At 41.5% G+C, this 21,686-nt stretch overlaps 1 protein-coding gene across 5 annotated transcripts in view; it reads left to right on the top strand.

Moving 5' to 3' along the window:
- Positions 1-21,686, top strand: part of SAMD4A (sterile alpha motif domain containing 4A) — a 245,799-nt gene that overhangs the window by 140,984 nt on the left and 83,129 nt on the right. For all 5 annotated transcript variants that reach the window (XM_037832667.1, XM_037832671.1, XM_037832670.1 and 2 more), the window contains one exon: positions 6,647-7,165. In XM_037832667.1, the coding sequence (XP_037688595.1) occupies positions 6,647-7,165 (519 nt within the window). The remainder of the gene's footprint in view (positions 1-6,646; positions 7,166-21,686) is intronic.

Below are 21,686 nucleotides of genomic sequence, written 5' to 3'. Positions count from 1 at the left end.
GTGGCCTGGGAGTGTGATGGGGCCACTAAAAATTAGTAAGTGGGAAAGATTCCTGCTTTTAAAACATTCACATCCTCTCTTCCAAGGGGTTTTAGTGTACACACACACACACACACACAGACACACACACACACACAAAATAGGTGATTGTGCTTTGTAGGACTTTGTCTTGTGTTTTTCAAGAATATGGTAACGTTTTATTCACCTAATTTATATGACTCAGGAGACCCATTCCTATGAGATTTTATTAGAACATAATCACTTAGGGCCAAAAATTCAGACAGTCTTAACTCATCCCTATTGGCATTGGTTTTCTTTCTTTCTTCAACAGATGTTTGCAAGAGAGCCATATTAAATACATTTAATTCTGCTGTCTCAGCCTGTCAAATCTTTATCATGAAGATTACTTTAATTGGTGTCAGTTACAATCAAGAAAAGCACTCATTATGCTTTTGGTTTCTAGCACGTGGGGAAATTTTCTATCTTAAACAGAATATTGAAAAGGGGGGTGTATAGTAAAGGTTTTGAAAATTGAGCTAATCTTTTTATTTTCCTCTTTTACATGTTCCTGTTTTTATTTGATTTTAAATCTAAAAGTAATCAGAACACTGCAGTCAAACTGAACAGTTTCTATGTAACAGTTGGTATCTCAGGTCACCCAATCTGTCAGTCTTCATTTAAAGGAGATTTCTAGGAAGTGCCTAACATTTTGAGTAAGAAATCCTGGAGTTCAATAAAGTGAAACTCTATCAAACAAAATTCCAAAGGACAAGTTTATAGCTATTTAAAGATGCAATTAATATTGAATGGACAATACATGGGAAAATGGAGACAACATCACTACTCTCACAGAGCTTACGATATAGTGGAAAGAGACAGAAAATAAGTATAATATATATAATAGGTCTCCTGGTGACTAAAGGCTATGAGAAAAGTAAACAGAGGGTTTAAGGGTGTGCAGGGTGAGGGAGTGATACTGGCAATTTAAAAGACTTTGATCAAAGAAGGCCTCACTGAGGTGATATTAGAACAAAAGAGTAACTGAAAGAGGCTAGATGTGGGATTGGGGGGAAAGTGTTCCAGGCAGAGGAAACAGCAAGTGTAAATGTTCTGAAGCAGGTGGGTGTTTGGCATGTTAAAGCGACAACAAGGAAGCCAGGATGGATTGAAATTCATAGTGGGTGGTGGTAGCGCTGGCTGTCTGTTGTTGAGTTGTGCAGAGTTGCACTAAATTTAGGAGGCTTTAGTACATGGTTTGTCTAGGATTGAGTTTGTAATATAAAGTCTTCCAAGGAGGATTTGACCATTTAAGATCCACTAGTTTTCCTGCCTTTTAACATGTTTACTTAACCAGTGCCTCTTGTATGTGTGCACTTAATTCTCAGCCATTTCTCACGTGAGCAAATTTGCCTAAATGCACTGGTGAGAAACCCTTTAATGGTATATGTTATTAAACTGAAAACAAGCGTATAATAACATAGCACTTTAAGGGTAATTTACTAGCAACTGGAGCCCTTAGACACTGACATACCGTTGTGCAGTGATAATACCAGACTTGGTTTTCAGACGTACTCCTTTGTCACTCTAGGAATCATTGAGACAGTTTCCTAATCCTCACGGTCTTTAATTATAGCCCTTTTAATTTTTTTAACTACTCTTATGTCACTGGTTTAAAAATTATGAATCATGAACTTTTACCCACATAAAACATCCAGGAACGTTTTTTTATTCAGAGAATTTGACAAAGTAATGGAGATGAGTTGGCATCATGCAACCTAGCTGTTCTTAGACCTTTCTTCAGTTTTTCAGACCATCTCCTGAATAGGGTGATATTGGGGTGAGTAACGGTAGAAACCTCACCACAGAAGTGATCCATTAGTTGAAAAGTATGAGGATTCCTGGTTCTTCCCCAGTAAGGAGAATCTGTCGAAGACACATCTCAGTAAAGGGTCATTGCTCTCTAGGTGGTAGTGCGGTCTCCACAAAGAAGGCCAAAAGTCAGCTGAGCAGGTCCTACCCAGGGTTTGCCTCTAGGATGCAGCTTCTCTTTGAAGGTGGAGACCCTCGCTTTCATCAGTGCCCTGGCGGTGCTCCCCCTGAGAGATTGACTCACACTAGCTGGGAAGCCAGGAGGCAGGCCGCACAGTGCTGCCTTCTTCAGTTACTAGGAGAAGTCATCATCCAAGGGCCCAGAAATGCTCAGAGTCCATGTAATCAGCACACATTCCCCCTGTTGGCAAGCCTCACAGGCAGCCAAATCATAATCAGAAACCTGAAAAATAATCTGGAAATACCTCAAGTCCTTATAATCAGTACATTCTCTCCCTGAAGGTACCTGGGGAGCCAAATCATAGTCTGAAGGTTGTTTGGTGAGCAGGTAATCAGGACAAGGGAGGCTAAGTGAGGTGAATGTTTAATGGCAGCAGGTTAGCCTCATGCCCCCATCTCAGAATGGGAATGGCTTTGTCAGAAGGACTGAACCACTCAAAGCCGAATAGCCAAAACTTCCTTTTTCCTAGAGGGATACTTGGATAGATGTATTAGTTATCTTTGGCTGCATAACAAATAACCCAAAACCTAGAAGCATAAAACAGTAATAAATATATATTATCATAGTTTATGTGGATAAGGAATATGGGTATGTTTTAGTTTCCTAGGCTACTCAAGCAAATACCACACAATGGGTCAGGTTAAACAATGGGAATTTATTTGCTCATGGTTTGAGGCTGGGAAAAAGTGCAATCTAGGCATCATCAAGGCAATGCTTTTTCCTCAGATAGTGGCATTCTGGGGCTAGCTGCTGGGGCCATCTTTGGTCGTTAGCTGGTCACATGGCAAGGCACACGGCAGAGTCTCCTGCTCTCTCCCTTCTCTTCCACGTTCCACTGACACAGCTTCTTTCTTCCCACGGCTTTCTCACTCTCTGTCTGAATTTCATTCCCCTTATAAAGGACTCCAGTAATAGGACTAAGACCCATCCTGCTTGGGCTGGGCCACACCTCTAGTGAAGTAACCTTATCAAGAGGTCTTACTAACAATGATTTCACACCCCCAGGAATGGATTAGATTTAAGAATGTGTTTCTCTGGGATTCATACTGCTTTGACCCACCACAGAGTAGTTCTGGCTCATGGTCCCTCCAGATGTCGGCTGGGACTGCAGTCATCTGAAGGCACCTGGGGCTGGGAGATCTGCTTCCAAGATGGTCCCTCACGTGGCTAGGAAGCCGGTGCTAGCCGTTGGCAGGAGGCCTCAGTTCCTCATCACAAGGACCTCTTCACAGAGTTGCTGGAGTGTCCTCACGACATGGCCACTGGCTTCCAGGAGAGATCGGGGGGGAAGCTGCCATGCCTTTTATCACCTACTTTGTCTCTGTAACTCCTTTTTCACCTGTGCTTCCATTTCTGACCAACCCCTCTGCTGACCTTTGCCCTCTATTAATATTTAGGTTATGGCTGAGCTCTTCCAGCATCATAGCCATTATGCACCTTTAAGCTAATTTGCATGTCCCCATTCTGCCACCTTACCAGCCAGGGGAAATTGGGCAAGTTACTCCACCTCTCTGTGCCTGTGTCCTCATCTGTAAACCAAGGGTATTAACAAACCTACCTCATAAACTTCTTTTGAGGATTAAATGAATAATTAAATGCACGGAGCTTAGGGGAGTACCTGGCACACAGAAAGCATTCAGTAGTGGTTGTCAGCAGTGGCAGCTGTAGCAGTAGCAGAAATAGTTTAATCCGGTAGGTGTATTTAGCCCTCAGAAGGCAATCGTAGTTCTTTGTCACCAGTGGAAGGAAACAAAAGCCACAGTTGTATTCCTGACCATGCCACAGCCCACACTATCCAAGCCCTGTCTGGAGAATAGAGAAAGAATAGTTTCAGCCTTGGAAGCACCAGGACCAGTGGCCTCTTGTTTTCCTTTCCTCTTTGCTGTCCTCTTTGTGTGTGTCCTCCTCTGAATCCCAGGTTAATCCCTGGCAGAGAACAGTTACATGAAGATAACATGTTTAGGTTACACCCTGAATCCTGTTAACGTTTTATTTCTGTCCCTGACTTTTTCTTTTTAGGATGCCTTTGTGTGGGGAAGGGTAGACTATCCAAATAAGGAAATGACCCAGCAGAAAGCTAGGGACTTCCTCAGGCTTGTGAATTTTTATTAAAGTTTGTTCCCAACTTTTATTTTCCAGGGTGTGGACTAGCTGCATCTGATTGGGGTTGGCTTGTGACATCAGCTTAGCTAGCTTCCTTTCAGCTCCTTTTGCTTCTCTCCTTGTTAGATCCTAATGAAAAGATTTTATCTTCATCCTAAGGAGATTCACAATTTGGGGTTTGCTGAAGATAATGTTGATGAGGAAGTTAGAATTAGTGCTTTATTCCTCTCCCAGAGCTACTTTAAAAGGGAGGCGATAGCTAGTGGAATGCACCAGGATAGTGTTGTTGTCAGGTGGCAATTCGCTAAATATAGAGCCAGGGAGCTGGGAGAGGGACTCACTGAGGTCATCCGTGTCCTCTGGCCTGCGTCCTCCAATCTGACTATCTAGTCCTGTGCTATCCAGTTCAGTAGCCACAAGCCACACATGGCTTCTGAGCGCTTCAACTGTGGCTAGCCCAAGTTGAGTTGTGCTGTAGGTAGTAAAATACATTCTGGATTTTGAAGCCTAATATGGGAAAAAAAAAAAAAAAAAAAGGAATGTCAAGTATCTCAATAATTTTATATTGATTATAAGTTGAAATAATATTTTGGCTAAATCAGGCTAACTAAAATATATTATTACAATTAATCTCCTGTTTCCTTTTACTTTTATTTAATATAGCTGCTAAAAAATTTTAAATTACATATGTAGCTTGTATTATATTTCTGTGCTCTTATTCAGTTCTCTAGAGCAGAGATTCTAGAGCCTTCCTTGGTAACTCTTCTATATATTGAACCATTCTGGTAGTTCAGTTCTTCTCCATATCCAATCTGAATCTTTTCCTGCTTAAATTCAAACTCCTAATACTTCAAATAGTTGACTGTTTAGCATTTCCTCCTGAAATCTCCACTTGAAGAAAGTTAAGCGTCTTCATATTACCTTCTGTGTAAGCTCAATATCCCCATTCTCTGTCACCTTTTTACTTTCTACCCCTTTTCAGCTCTCATCATTTTTAATGATCACCCCTGGATCGTCTCTGGTTTTACTATGTTATTTTTAAAACTTGGAAACTTGGCATCCAAAACCACCCACATCACTCTACTGAGGGCCTGACTGAGGCAGAGACAAGGAAAAGGTAGCTCCACTATCAGGTACCTGGCCAGTCCTTTGGATGATTACCTTATTTAATCCTGCAGAGCAATGAGGGGCAGATGTTGGGCACAATTCTTGACTGATGAGGCAGTTGAGACTCAAAGAGCTTAAATAACTTACTAAGTTTCCACCACAAATTGAGTGGCAGATCAGGGATTTGTACCCAGGTTTGCCTGATTCCAAAGCCAACAGTTTTGTTATACACCAAGCCTTCTGGTCTGATACGTTCCTTGAGAACTTGAGGGGCCTTGTGGGACATGGCGATGCATTTGTAGCTTGTGGTCAACAGTGACTCCTGGACTTTTTCTGATACGTTAGTGCCTAGCTAGAATCGTGGAGCCTTTCTACGAAATTCCAGAAAACCCATTCAGCCCTGTATGTACCGCATGAACGCCAGAAGAACTGCCCCACACTAGCCCTTGTAGGACTGTCAGTGGGCCAGAGTTGAATGTCCAGGTCTCAGGAATGACTTTTCTGGAAGGACGCTTTCTTTCCTGTGGCTCTAGCTTCTATGGATAACTATCAAGTTCCAGAACAAGCTACTTCTCAAAGGCCAGTCAATGCAAAGTACAGTGTTTATCCATGTTTACTTAAGGCAAGAAGTTTGTGTTTTGAGTGGGAGAAGACAGGAAGAGATCCTTGTCTAGTGTGTTAAAAGCAGATTTTCACAGAAAGAAAAAAACCCACTTAGCACGTGTCATCAGAGGTGCCCCTAGAGCCAGGTCTTGGATCCATGCTTGTTTTAGTTTTGAGCCCATGGCCCTTCCTCTCAGTCAGTCTTCTCATGAGAAAGTTGTGGACTTACTACGAAGAGGTGAGGGGAGTCCTTGTTCCTGGCAGATCCCTCCATCTATGAAGTTGTATCATCTTCACACAAATGCCTTTGTCAGGGCTTAAACAACTTTCCCACAAATGTCTGGGGGAGGGGAAGCAGCCTCACCTGAGGAGTCTGGTGTGTAGACTCTTCATTATATTTGCTTTTCTATGAGATTTTCTTATTCTTTGCCCCCTCCTCCCCCCGTCTATCTGGAGGAGTAGCTAGACTTTTCTAAAAAAGAAAATAGGACTGTACATTCCATTTGGTTGTACCAAAGTCATTTGTAGCCTCTTTGGAAACATAAATGAGAATTTGGTTGAGTTCCAAACATCGAAGAATGTTTGGTCTGTTTTTCATTCAAGTCACTGTCCTCTGACAACCTGGGACCAGCTCCATCCAATCCAATACCTAGGCCATTTGGAGAAAATTTAGCCCGGGTATGTAAATTGGGACTCTAGTCCACAGGAATTGTCTTTGCAGCATGATGATTAGTGTCGGTGTGGGTGTATTTGCTTATTTGCCCTGTGTATTTTCCTTTTCAGGAATCATTAACCAATGGCAACAGGAATCCAAGGATAAAGTGATTTCCCTCCTGTTAACTCACCTACCTTTGCTGAAGCCAGGAAACCTCGACGCCAAAGTCGAGTATATGAAACTGCTGCCCAAAATCCTGGCGCATTCTATCGAACACAACCAGCACATCGAGGAAAGCAGGCAGCTGCTGTCCTATGCTTTGATACACCCGGCCACTTCGTTGGAGGACCGCAGTGCTTTAGCCATGTGGCTGAATCACTTGGAGGACCGCACGTCGACCAGCTTTGGCAGCCAGAGCCGAGGCCGCTCAGACTCTGTGGATTACGGACAGACACACTACTATCACCAAAGACAGAACTCGGATGACAAGCTCAATGGGTGGCAGAACTCTCGGGATTCTGGGATTTGCATGAGTGCCTCCAACTGGCAGGACAAAAGCCTGGGGTGTGAGAACGGCCACGTGCCCCTCTACTCCTCCTCCTCCGTCCCCACCACAATCAACACGATTGGAACCGGCACAAGTACAAGTAAGTCCCCCTCGGAAGCCCTTTAATGCTGTTTGGTTTTTGCGACTTGCTGTGTGTGGCATGTTCTGCTGAAAATGTCTGCTCTGAGCACTCTATAACCGTGGGAGAGAAGGGCTAAGTGGAATTGGCTGTGGGAAAAGGTTCTTTGGAGCCCATCCTTGTTGCTCTTTTGGCTCTGGAAAGATGAAAATGCCGAGCAGGTAAAAATGATTGATGGTTCAAATTGGGTTACAAACAGACCAAAAAAAAAAAAAAAAGAGAGAGAGAGAGAGAATAAATGGTGAAAGAAGGAAACTTCCTGTTTCAACACATGGGAATGCCTTTCACCCCATGTCCCATGTCTTTCACCCTGGGGTTTTTGGACTTGTTGAGAAACTGAGTTACCATGTGATTCTCTAAAGCTGATTCTAACCCATGGTTAACCAGCCAGCCTCAGGGGCTTAGTGCATTTTCTTTGGTTTTTTTTTTTTCTTTCTCTCTCTTTTTTTTTCTTTTTCTTTTTCATTTTCTTTTTTTTTTTTTTTTTTTTTTCAATTTCACCCTGAACTGTTCCCTCCCTTGCATTTCCTGGTTTTAATCCCCAGTTGTCAGGGGCACTTTGCCCCCAGACTGAGGGGAGCAGGTTTGCTAACTGAGAATGCTGCTGTGCTATGGCCTGGTGTGAGTGCCGTGGACATCCTCTCGCTCAGTCTAACCCCTCAGGAGAGGCGGGCCAGGAAGTGCTTTGCAGGAGGGGAGAGCGGAGGACAGCCCTCTGCTCTTTTGGCCACAAAAGCAAGGCACCCTGCCCACAGCTGAGACTAGGAATGGGAGTCCTCTCTGTGATTCCCCACTTAGCCTGAGCAAAAGTGACAAAGGTGCCATTTGTGTTTGTATAAAACAGCAATGTGGGAGGACAGCAAGTCATTACACCATATTCCCTGATGCTAGTTCATCTATGTCCGTGAGCACAGTGTCAAGTGCCAAAATAACTTTCTCTGGGGAAAACGTCTCGTGATAAGACGTTATGTGACTGTCAACAGGCAGGGACCCCCCCCCAATTAAACTATTAAGAAACAGCACTGATGGCTTCTTGGCCTCTACCTCCACTTGGGTCTTTTAGCTAATGGGCCTTTCTTAATGGCTTTCTCAAACACATAGGAGTGTTGAATTGTAACACATTAACTGAAACAGTACCTTAGCGGATTAACCAAGGAAATACTTAAGATGCTGCATTGAAATTGATACATTAGGTTTTTTTAATTTTGTTTTATTTTTACATTTTTACATTTTGATACTGGTAATTTACCACATTTTTGGAATTAGGTGATTATTGCATCATTGATTTATTATGTGAGAGGTTCTTGTGACAGTCAGTCTGGTTCACAGACTAGTAATCCACCCAGGAGCTGTTTTCTCTTGCCTCTGTAATGGTAACTGATGGCTGGGACTATTGAAGCAGACAGATGCAGGCTGGGATGACAGGGCCTCTTGGCCCAAGTTTCCTGGGTCAGTAAAGGAATCAATACAGGCATACTATGGAGATATTGCAGATTTGGTTCCAGACCACAATAAAATGAATATCACAATAAAATGAATCATATGAAACTTTTGATTTCCCAGTGCATATAAAAGTTATGTTTATGCTATACCATAGTCTACTAAGTATGCAGTAGCATTATGTCTAAAAAACAATGTACGTACCTTAATTAAAATGTGACACAGAGACATGAAGTGAGCACATGCTATTGGAAAAATGGCACCGATAAATTTGCTCAACACAGGGTCGCCACAAACCTTCAATTAAAAAAAAAAATGCAATATCTACAAAGTGCAATAAAATGAGGTATGCCTGTAATTGTTATAAATTTGTTCGATAGCTGTTCCGGTTTGCTAATGCTGCCAGAAAATGCAAAACACTAGAAATGGATCGGCTTTTGTACAAGGGGGTTTATTTGGTTACACAGTTACAGTCTTAAGGCCATAAAGTGTCCAAGGTAACACATCAACAATCAGGTACCTTCACTGGAGGATGGCCGATGGCGTCTGGAAAACCTCTGTTAGCTGGGAAGGCTGGCGTCTGCTCCAGAGTTCTGGTTTCAAAATGGCTTTCTCCCTGGACGTTCCTCCCTAGACTTCAGCTCCTCAAAAATGTCACTCTTACTTGCTCTTGGGGCATTTGTCCTCTCTTAGCTTCTCCGGAGCAAAAGTCTGCTTTCAAAGGTTGTCTCCAAAATGCCTCTGTAAGCTGAAGCTCCTCTCTTAGCTCCTGGACATTCTTCAAAGTGTCCCTCTTGGCTACAGGAAGCTCGCTTCTTCTGTCTGAGCTTTTATAGGGCCCAAGTGAACTAATGAAGGCCCACGCTGAATGGGCGGGGCCGCGCCTCCATGGAAATTATCTAATCAAAGTTATCACCTACAGTTGGGTGGGTCACATCTCCATGGAAACACTCAATCAATGAATTACAATCTAATCAACACTAATACATCTGCCCAAACAAGATTGCATCAAAGATAATGGCGTTTTGGGGGGACATAATACATTCAAACCGGCACAATAGCCTTGAGAGATGCAAGCTCTGGGCCACCTGCCTTCCAAAAGGCAGGTATTTTAAAGAGTTGAGTTTTATGTCATTTGCCTTGAAGTTAGTCTTGGGACATCACATTTCCATCTCTACTGATATAAACATTCAGATTCGGGTCTTGACAAGATTATCAGATTTTAGTCAATGGACACTTCCTTTCTTCACCTTGGCTACCAAGCCCCATAGAGGGGAGGAGGGGGGTGGATGACTGCATGGCTTCCCTGACCTTTGAGCCCCTGTGTGGTTCTTGAGCTGAAAAGGACTTGGAGTTTTAGCAAGATGACCAGATTACATATCTCTGGAAGAAGAAAGAGATTGGAAGCCTGTCTCAGAGAATCAGCAAGGAAGATAAAAGAGCTCAGATCTCTCCTTCAGAAAGTTTCATTCAAGCACTTATGTCATGTCAACACTTGTATATCAATAATATCTCTAACAAAATATTAATGTCATTGCTTTACTCCCCTGCATTGCTCATAGTAGTTAAGTTGCATTTGTAAAAACTATAAATCTTAAGGTCATTTATTCACTTGGGCCTCTATCAAATATGTATTGAGCACCCTAGAGGCAGCCTGACAAAGTGGAAAGAACAAGGACTTTGTTAGTGTTAACGCCCTCTTAGGTCCAAATCACAGACCGCATTTGACTAACTGTAAATCACCCCAGTTATTTAACCTCTCTGAGCAAGGTTCCCATTAGTAAAATATCATGAGATCCACCTTTGAGAGTTGTGGCAGGGTCAATGAGACTATATATGTAAATGCCCAGTCCAGCCTAGAGCTGTCACCAGTAAGTATTCAATCTGCTAATTGTATAAATAAGAAAAACTGGGAAAGACTGTGGAGCAAAGTGCTGCACTGACATCCGGAGTCTGTGTCCTCATTTTCAGTTCTTCTAATGGTCAGCACTGACCACAGGACACTGATATCAGTACCTTTTGCTGAGCCCATGGCATGCAGGGCGGTTTAAAGGGCTTCGAATATGCTGTGACTTTTGTACATTTCACTGCATTAAAAAATGGGTTGGGTGTAAGGCCTCAGGACTTTCTCTGTTGCAATGAAGTGCTACATTTCTTACCTCTTCCAAAGTGCAAAAAAAAAAAAAAAATCTGGGTAATGCACAAAACAACATTATAAGTAAACAACTGAGGTCAATGCTATGCATTTTCAAATTGTCAGCCACATTGATGACAGTTAATGAAAAGTAACTAACTAGAATGAAGGCCACCCCTTTTTACAGTTTTTGTTTTTGCTTTTACTTAATGTTTGAAATTGATAAGAAGTATAGAAAAAAAAAAAAAGAATAGAATAAGGAGGATCAGGCCTAGGAAGTGAGGGGAGGCAGGTTGTAGTATTAAATAGGGTGGTCAGAATAGACCACATTGAGAAGGTGATGTGTGGATAAAGACTTGAAGGAGGTGAGGACGTTAGCCAAATGGGTGTTCCAGGCAGAGAAAAAGCTGTAGAGCAAAGACACCAAGATAGAAGGTGCCCAGCTTGTCTGGGGAAAAGCAAGGAACGCTAGAGGCTGAAGGAGGGAGTGAGAGAGGGAGACAAGGCAGGAGAGGACATTGGAGAGGTGATGGGAAGGGACAGATCCTTTAGGGCACTGCTGGCCATTGCAAGGACTTGACTTCTGCTCTCAGTAAACCAGGAAGCCAGCAGAGGAATTTCAGCAGATGGGTGATGTGCTCCGATTTACACTTGAAAGGAATTACTCTGGCTGCTGTGTTAAGAATAGATTGTACCAGGACAAGGATAGAAGCAGGAAGACCAGTTAAGAGGCTTTTGCAGTAATCCAGGCAAGAAATGATGGACCAGGATGGTAGCAGTAAGAGAAGTTGTCAGAGTTTGGATATATTTTGAAAGTAGAGCCAACAGGATTTCCTGACAATAAATAAGACAGGTATTGGTGGGGAGAGAGGATTCCAGAATGACACCAGGGTTTTGATGTTTGCCTTAGCAACTGGAAGGATGTCTGTCATTCCATCAGTTAAGATGGAGAAAGCCTTTATTTATCAAGCTGGGGGGAGGGGAAAGGGTGGTGATGAGGAGTTCAGTGTTAGATATAATGAGTTTGACCTGTCTGTTAGACAATCAGAGATGTCAAGTAGACAGTTGGATATATGAGTATGGAATTTGGGAGAGGACTGATCTGAGATAGACATTTGGGTGTTGCCAGCATATGGGTGGTAGTTAAAACCATAACAGATAAGATTATCAGGGCAGAGATGTAGATGGAGAAAGAAGATCAGGGACTGGGTCTGGGGGCACTTCAACATGGAGGCTGGAGGAAAAAGGAAATTAAGGAGAAACCATTGAGGTTGGAGAAAAATCAAATATGTTTGTGTGTCTTACAAGGCAAATGAAGAAAATGTTTCAAAGAGGAAGGAGTGATCAACTGAGTTAAATGCTACTAATTGTTCTAATAAGATGAGGAATTGACCATTGTGTTTAACAATGAGAGATTGTTAGAGATAAATTGAGAGAGCTTACTTAGCGCATCAATGAATAAAGTTGTATTAGTGATTCCAAAGAGATTGGAGGCAAGACAGGGAGACAAACGAGCTATAAGTTTGATTTTGGAGGCATGTTGAGTTTGAGAAGGTACTGGAACATTGAGATGGAGAAAAATGATGTTTAGAAGGCATGACAAATAGGTGATAGAGCCAGGCAGAGGTTTTAAAGGAAGGGGATAAGGAGGAAGAAAAGAGTAAGTGGCAAAAACTAAGTCTTAACCTAATGAGACTCAACCCGTTTTCATTCATTCATAGGTGAAAATACCTTTTATGGAATGCAGAAGTTAAATCAAGTGAGATCTCATAGGACCTCTGAGTTGGGGCCTTTTATCCAGGAGATATGAGCAGAATGAGTTGGAATAGGTTGACAAGACTGTTAAGCAACATTTTGTATAGCATCAGAAGAGAGGGAAGAATTTCATTTTCAGTACCTTATAAATCTACTCAGGGGTCTGATAACTGAGAGCAAGAAGATACAAGTTCTTAACCACGAGTGTGTAGGACCAGAAAGGACCAAGATATTGGGTGTCACGCACCTTACACAAGTCTTGGTCAACTTTGTTTCACCCATCACAAGCAATTCCAAACATAAGGTGTACAGATCCTGGCTGGGCATCTCTAGGTCCTCTTCCTGTCTGAAGCCTGCTATCAGAAAAGTAAGCCACTCAGGAAAAGAAAACTGTTTCCTGGTTTTCTTAAGAGCCTGTATAACTCCTTTGTATGGAGTTCAGTGCACCTCAGCTGCTCCAGGCTGTCCTTCTGTCCCTCTTTCCTACTCGTCACTGGTGGACTCGGACCTAGAGGAAATTTAGTACTGTGGCTACATATGAAAGGAATTTGTTTCTGTTCAAATCATTGCAATACTTGCCTTTCTTAGCATTCTTTATACTCAGATTTGAAAATTTGCTGACCTTTGCTAGGCCAGTGTGAGGCAGGAACTCAGAAACTTTGGGGAAATAAAAATTATTCCAGAATGCTCCATTTGATCTGCCTACTTTCTTCTACGTTTTTATGCTACAGCGTGAAATCTCAGTATTTATTTTATTAACCTTGATTGATTTTTTTAATTATAAAGATAATACTATTTTAAAATAGACCATAAAAACTGAATTAACCATGATAGCATACACCTAAATAGTGTTTACTACCTGCTGGGTACTGTGCAAAACCCTTTACATAAATATTAACTCAGTCATCATTATGCTTGAATCGTCTTAACCCCGTGATTATGAGGTATGTACTCTTGTTATCCCCCTTTGAGAGATGAGGAAACTGAAGCACAGAGAGGTTAAGTAACTTGACCAAGGTCACACAACCAATGGGTGGATGAGCTGGGGTTTGGCACCAGAGTCTGGGTCTTAGATCTAGGTTATGTGCATTTCCCTCCTAAACTTCCCCTCAGAGAGGGCTTCAATTAGTCACTAATAGGCCCTTCTTTTTCTCTGCTCCTGAATTTGCCTCCACGAAGACCAATCACCCTATAGCGTGAGTGATCTCCACCACGTCCAAGTCTAAGAGCCTGCCCAATGGTACCCCATGTGCTCACTTCTCACTGACCATGTACCTCGATCTCAGTCCCTGGTGCTCGGTGTCAGTCTTTGGTCTACATGCTCACCTCCCCTTAAAATTGTGAAATCCCTGGAGACAGGAACTGTGTCTTCTTTATCCCTCTTTCCCATCACCTAGAACACTGTGTGACTCATCAAGTCACAGAGGTTTCAGAGATGGCAGATTCCTGGCGTGCATTCAGCCGCCACTCTCCAGTGGCACAGCCTCTCCGTTCCATAATGGCTGTGTCTTGCTAAGCCCAGATGCAGCTTCTGAACCCTCCTCGAGATGCCCCTCTAGGCAGCCACTGTAATTCAATGAGAGATGGCATGTGAGCTGAAGCCTGCCTGCCTGCCCTGTCATAAACATTTGCAGAACAATAGGGACATAATAAATTCCTAGGCTCACTAGGCAGATGTTCACGAAAATAATGAATTTCCAAAATTAACTAGAAAACGTCCCTAGGAATTCACTAAGTGTTCGGTGATACTATTAATCATTTAGCCTTCTGTCACCATCGCCATAGTGACAGTTGCTGTTACTCTTGCTCCTCGTGTGACTTATTTTACCATCTCAGTCTCAATACAATCAGACTTTTAAAAACACACTGCAATTTTTTGATTGTAGAGGTGGTGATTCGAATGCATACATGTGATAAAATGCCATAGAGTTAAACACAAATGCATACCAATAAAAAAAAATTAGTGCGTGCAACAGCTGGTGAGATCCAAATAAGGTCTATAGTCTAGTTAATTGTGCTGTGTTAACGTCAGTTTCCTGGTTTTGATAGTGTGCTATGGTTATGAGAGATGTCACCACTGGAAAAAGCTGGGTGATAGATACATGGAAGTTCTCTACACAAGTTTTGCAATTTTTTGAAACATACTGGGGCATCCAGGGCTTGGATTTTTCTGAGACTTTGGTCCTGGTTCTTGGCATTCCTGGGGATTGGGGGTGTATCCTGGCCTTTCTGGAAAGAATGGCCAGGTCCCATAGAGCCAACACCCGAAACAGAACTGCTTCAATACGCAATGTGAGGAGTGGAAGTGATGTGAATCTCAGGGAATCCCTGATTTGCAAATGGAAAAATATCCTCCATTTTCCTTTGCCCCTTAGGTAACCAGTGACAGCTCTTTTAGAGATACCTGTTTTGCTAAAAAATTCCTTCCTTTTCTCTCTGCCCTTCACAATTTCTGAGGAGGCCACCAGCCAAAGAGGGCTCACTCCAACCAGCCCGGGAGACCGTTAGAACCCAGATATTCAAGAGGAAGTGAGAGACCCAGCAGCTTCAGGCAGGCCTGGCTAGAAAAGAGGCCTTTGTGAGTGGCCTCTTGGATACTGAAAACGAAGGGAAAGGCCTGGAAAGCCTGGTTCTGTTTTGCAGCAGGCCTCCCCGTCCTAAGGCTTTGGAGCCACTGGTTTGGTTTGGAAGTTCCTTTTAAATTTTCATGGAATTATTTTGCCTTTTACCAACAGACTTTATTTCTTGTGGAAAATTTCTTTCTCCCCAAAATCTAGCCAACCTGGCATGTCACGGAAAAATTCCATTGTTTCCTTAACCCCCAATTTGCTCTTCAAAGAGGTAATAATGAAATAGTTGCTTTGCTTCCTTCGAGAAGCATTTATGACAGCTGGCATGATGTATTTTTAGCTTCAGCTTCCTTCCCCTTTTGGGGAAGCCTTTTTTTAAGTATGGCACTGGCCTTCCTAATGCTTTGTTGTGAAGATGGCTCAGTGATATCTTACCCTTTCTAAGACTACAAAGGTTTTATGGGACTCTTTTTCCTCATAATCCCTAGTGTTTGTTTTCTGAGGCTCAGGGAAGATCAATCAGAAAAACACTGGAGTAAGCAAGAAGCCTGTTAATTTACTGAGCTGGAGATGCCACTGCTTGGGAAAGGCTTGCGTGGGCTCCAAGGGTCAGGAGGCCGTGTCATCTGTCCCCCATCTGGGAGGATTTTTTTAGACTCAATGACAGTGAGGGTTTATTAAACACTAGATGAGCTACAGAGGAAGGCAGTTAGTTATATTCTCATTCCCCACCGTACTTTAAAAATAGGATGGATTCTGGCTGGAATAAATGGCTTAAGTTGGAGTAGCCTGGAAGGGAGGAGGGCGAGAGGAAGAGATGGACGAGATGGCTTCTTTGAGAGACTTTTTGAGCTCTGAAGTCTTATGATTTCTACTTTTTTTACAAGATTTAGAGTCACATTCTTACAACAGCTGTGCCGTCAACAACTGGACATGAAAACTTTTAATCTTACCTTTACTTATCATGTTTTTTTTTTTTTCTTTTTCTCACTTGTGAGATTTCCAGGGTCCAATTCAGATTACACTAAAGAAAAATGTATCATGAATGTAGCTTGTTATAAGGATGTTAAATGTGTAGAATATTTCAACTGACAAAATTAACCAAATATTTATATATATATTTCTTTAATTTCAAGCAAGTTAAGCCCCTGAATTTAATGGTTTCTGAGTGGAAGTGACTACTGTCAATTTAGGGTATATTTTTTAACTCTTAAACACTGCAAATATTGTTTCTCCCCCAGCCCAGCCCTCAATATTCTATTAGGCAAAATATGGGATTAGGAAATCTCAGGTATAGGTCAATTAAGGGAAGAATATGGAGGCGAGGGAATGAGATAGGCTGGGGATTCTAAAATCTGGGAAATTCTATAAAGGGTTTTTGTGTATTGGAGAAAGGATAAAACTCCCCAAATCCCCACATGCTTTGGAGTAGGCATTCCTTGCCCAAAGTTTTTAACTCCCTTTACCAGTGGACCATTTCCATAGACAAATCCCATGGCTAGATTTAAAGAAGAGAGCCAACGAGAGCACAGAGTTTGCTTTGGAGATTTGTTTCAGAGCCAACTTTGCTGAGATGCATCCTTTCTGAAAAGCCCAGCACAACCCATATATATCTAAAAGATTTATAACTGACTATTTTGTGCTTTCATCTTCTTTGCACAATAAAGCATTGCTATGCAAAGGGAATTATGAGTTTGGTGTATAGATTACAAGGTAATCTTGAACAATGTAAAACATGGCTTTGAAGTCAGATGACTTGGTTTTAAATTCTAGCTCTACCAATAACCAGGTGTGTAACCATGAACAAGTTACTTAACCTCTCACTCTTGTTTCCTCATCTATAAAATGAGAATAAATTTCTGTGGAAGACCTCTTAATTGACTCGATCAGGATGGGTAATTGATGCATTCATTGAAATAGCTGTTTAAAGCAGGGAGTCATAAAAAGGAATAAGACTTTAAGCATATTATTTTAACTTAAAATTGAAGTACATACATTCATTTGCCATCTTTTGGTGTAGAGTGATGGCACTTCCCTTTTGAGGATAGGATCTCTGATTGAGGTTGCTTTTTGTCTTCCCTGCATAAATCACACCCTTGATGTATGACTGTGATTTCTTTAAAATGGAGCAGGAATCTTAAGGCATTTGTAAAATAATCAGAGCATAGAATCTTTCTAGATTCTTGTGATTTTTCTTTGTATGATTTAGTTTATAGTTTCCTCATCCATACTGAATTTAACAGTATATTTTTAAGCAAAATCACTTATTGAATATTTCTACAATACGTAACCAAGTTTTCATGTAGTTAACTTTTTAAACTCATATTTCATCCATTTCTGTAACACTTTTAAAAAATTTACATATTTATAATAAATATAACTAGCATACACGGGTCTGGGAACAAATTCAACTGACTCTTGGTAAACCTATAAATCAGCTGGTTGGAGCAGAAGTGCGCAAGTAAATTGCTGTCTTTGAGGAGTCAGTGAGCCATGGTCATCAGTAAGTAGTTTAAAATGAATGGAGAGAGCTGGCTGGTCCAGCAAGTTGTTTACGTGAAGAGGAGTTGAGAATTTTTTGGTTTGTTACGGGGATTAAATTAGAATCCATTCACTTGCCAGTAGAAGATGCTCAATAAATGGTAGCCCTTTTTATTGTTGTTGTTTTTGTTGTTGTTACTGCTCTTGTTAATGCTCATAACAATAAGGGGTGCTTCTTCCCCCCACCCAGGCTCTGTAGTAAACCATGATGGAAGATGCTCCCTGGGGCAGCCCTAGAGCCAAGCGATTCCAATGTGCTAAATTGGAATCGAATACTTTAACTCAGCACTACAAAGAGCCAGCCTTCCACAAATACAGTATCCCCTTAAGTATTGGTCCAGCAATATATCTTACTTAATACTTTGATATAGACCAGGAAAAAGGAAAGAATAAAGAATGAGGAAAATTTGTTTTTGTTGCTTCTTTGGGATCCATTGCTACCAGGAATAATTTTTTTTTAAATTAGCAATAAGTGTAGGAATGCTATTCCAATTTATACAAACAATCCTTAAATAACAGAATAGGATTTAACAGGAATAAATGAGGCTGTGCACACAGATATGGGCCAGGGAAATACAGAGTGTTTGGAAGAAAAATAATGTGTTACGATGAAAAGAACAGTGGGTTAGGAAGTTCACTTTGCCTCTAAATCAGAGTGTGATCTTAAACTCTCAGGACTCTTACTTCTTTATGAAGGCACAGAGTTGGATGACCCCTAAGGATTCTCCATAGCACTGTCATTCTATGCTTCCAAGGTAGAAAAATCTCCAAGTCCTAGAGTGTTGCTGCTGAGTGTATAGCACTGTTCCGTTGGGTCAGAGGAGGAGTGTGAAATGCCAACTAATGTGCTGGGCTGGCCTAGAAGTGGGATGCAAGAAGGTCAGGAAGAAATCCTCCTGCTATGTTCAGCATGAACTACACATACCATGAAGAACCTGATATGATTTTGGTCCCCCTCATTTTTTTAAAAGAATGTGAAAACCCATAACTAGTGCCTGGACTGCAGAACTGGAAGTCTTGTGGACACACCTTAGGGGAGGGATTGACTTTTTATTTTACCTTTATTGCCATATATTACCTATTAAAGTACATTAAAAAATATGAAATGAAAAAGATACAAAGATGTTGGTGAAGAGAGAGGAAAAAGAAATGACATTAGAGTGATTTCGCCCCAGAAACAGATAAAAGTTTATTAGTAGGAAGGACCTTATCATTAGTTCCTTAGCCTCTGCCATATAGAGAAAAAAGGAAATGGGAGAAAATTATAGGTAAAGATCCTGGTGATGATGAAACGCCAGAGCAGGCTACAAATACAAAGGTAGATTCTTTCTCCTTACTGATCTTAAAAGAAAAAAGAAATCAGAGGGTCACCAGTCCGGTTGCCTGGCGCCTGCATCACAGGCCTCCTGGAAGCCATCCTTGCTCAGCAATTGTGACTTCATCGTGATGGGATTCTTTTGGAAGACTTTGGAGGCTCTGTGTTTTAAGAGATCTGATACATGCTCACCATGTTATCGGTCTTACTCATGTGCCACCAAGTCAAGCATTTCCACAGTGGAAGCATTGACATGCAGCTTTGGAGCCCTGCCTCAAAAGCTACTACCCACTTTGGATTAAAAAAAAATTAATTAAAAAAAACTTTCATATACTCAAATCAAAATAAAATTAGATGCATATCCCTCAGTCTGATTACCATCAATGGACAGATATGGCACCAAAGACTGTCTTATAGAGCCTATAAATTAAGCTTCCTCAAATAAAAAGGGATGGCTGATGGCGAGTATTAAGAAAATGAGCATATTCTCTATCTACAATTAGTGTCAGGGTGAAGCACATGAAAGAGAACTATAGAGATGTCTCATTTGACAAAGTGTATTCCTTAAAAGTTTCTTGAAATGACCTTTTGTTCTTTTAATCAAATCATATTTTCCCATTGACTAAAACTGATTTGTAGAGTGTGAGTTGTCTTAGTTTCTAATTAATTATCTTCATTGGTAGGAACTCTTACAAAGCTGGGGATAAGGTCCTCAGTTCCTGAGAGTCTCTATCCAAGTTAGTACCTATAAAGTATTTAAAATATTGAAAGGATTTCCTCAGATGATTATTTTGCAGTGTGTGAAACAGTCCTCTTATTAATGAACTGGGATTATTTAGCTGGCTGTTCTGTTTTGTTGTTTTTTAGCAAGTCCCGTTTATTTGATGTTGGACAAGCAGGCCAGGTGGGTGGCCCTACCTTCCCCTTCAGGCTATATTTAGAAGCGCAGAGCAGGCAGGCTCTGAATCCGTTCAGAAGCTAGAGAGAGAGAGAATTTGCTAGGAGAGATGTTGACATGAGGGCTTGGCTAGAATCTGCCCGGGCCTCTATCTGCTGGGTATGTTGGGAGAATGCTCAAGACTGAGGCATACTTAGGCAGTTGGAAGAATTTTAAAGTAGTCCGTGGGCCTTAGGGAGGCAGGTTCTGAGAAAGGGAATTGTTCACACATGTTCATCATTATTCAAAAGAAATTATTTTGTGCCTGTGATATTGTCATTTAGCAGCACAATTTTAATGCCCCAACTGGATTAAATATGTATAAGTATTAATCTAAAAGTCAGAGCTCAGCATAAATATAATAATGGCATCTGTGTGGATTTCCAAATTGGGTGACTTAAAACAACAGTTATTTATTCTCCCGCAGTTCTGGGGGATAGAAGTCTGAAATCCAGGGGTCATCAGAACCGTATTCGCTCTGAAGGCTCTAGAAGAATCCTTCCTTGCCTTCTCCTGGCTTCTGCTGACTGCTGGCAATCCTTGGTGTTCCTTGGCTTGTAGCTGCATCACTCCAATTTCTGCCTCCATCTTCTCATGGCCTCCTTCACTCTGTCTGTCTGTCGGTCTTTTTGCCCAAATTTCCCTCTTCTTAAAAGGATACCAGTCATTGGATTTAGGGTCTACCCTAATCCATTATGACTTCATCTTACCTTGATTATATCTTCAAAAACTCTATTGCAAAATAAGGTCACATTCACAAGTACCAGAGGTTAATACTTCAATATATCTTTTTGGGGGACACAATTCAACCCACAACAGCATCTTTGAGTAAAAATTAGCACGTATGAACATTTGTTTGCTTTTGGCAGTGAGCTCCAAATTACCCTGAAATTTCAAAGTATTGTGTGCTAAACCTCAAAGGTTTCTCTCTGAAAGTTCTTGATTCCAAGGTGTCTCTATTTTGGGTATGAGACTGGTATGTGATTCGTAAAGAAAATCTGAGCCACAGATCCTAAATGCAAGGTAAGGCATCATTGCACAGCTCACTGTCATTCAGGAATGAGTATTGTTAGTACTTAGAGAGGTAGAAGTCTTACAAGCAAATGAAATATGGCTTGAAGGCTTTCTTTTCAATCTAAAGAATTTAAAGCTTTGTATTGTCACAGTTCTTTCTCTAATATTCTCTTGGTGATCTTCTCTCTCTAGCTAGAGACAGCTGCATCATTTTTATTTGCTTGTAGACTTATGCTCTTCCTCTTCTCTCCTAGCCACTGAATCTGTATGCAGTTGAGAGAACAGGCTAATTGTGGGGTACTGGAGAAGCAGTTGCCCAGAGAAAAGCTATTTAAGCACTCAATTGGGGTGGCTCAACCCTGGGGTCACCCTCGGGATCTCTCCTCATCCACGTCCACATGCCTGCGTGCAAGCTGTCTTCCATCCTTTTGCACGAACAAACTTTTTAGAAAGGGCAATGCAAGAAATAAATGCTTTTCATAAATAACAGAGCAAGTAAATGATTTCATTTTGATTTCTTGGATCTTCACTACTGGAAAAATAGATGCAAAATGGTCAAGAGAAAGGACATGTTCCTATCCTTAACCAATGCATTGTATTTTTGGTTTAGGAGCAAGAAGCTTTATACACTTAAGGGTAGGACCCCCAAACTGCTATGACCCCATGCAAAAGGGCTGCCCAATTTCCTTAACCCAGGACACTGTTTTGCCTGCTGATAGCTCTCTTTCAGCATATTGGGTAAATGGTTTACTTCCAGAGATGGTAACCCCTGTGAG

Source organism: Choloepus didactylus, chromosome 4 (assembly GCF_015220235.1).
Source record: "Choloepus didactylus isolate mChoDid1 chromosome 4, mChoDid1.pri, whole genome shotgun sequence".
NCBI lineage: Eukaryota > Metazoa > Chordata > Mammalia > Pilosa > Megalonychidae > Choloepus > Choloepus didactylus.
This window is presented reverse-complemented; position numbering and strand designations above follow the sequence as displayed.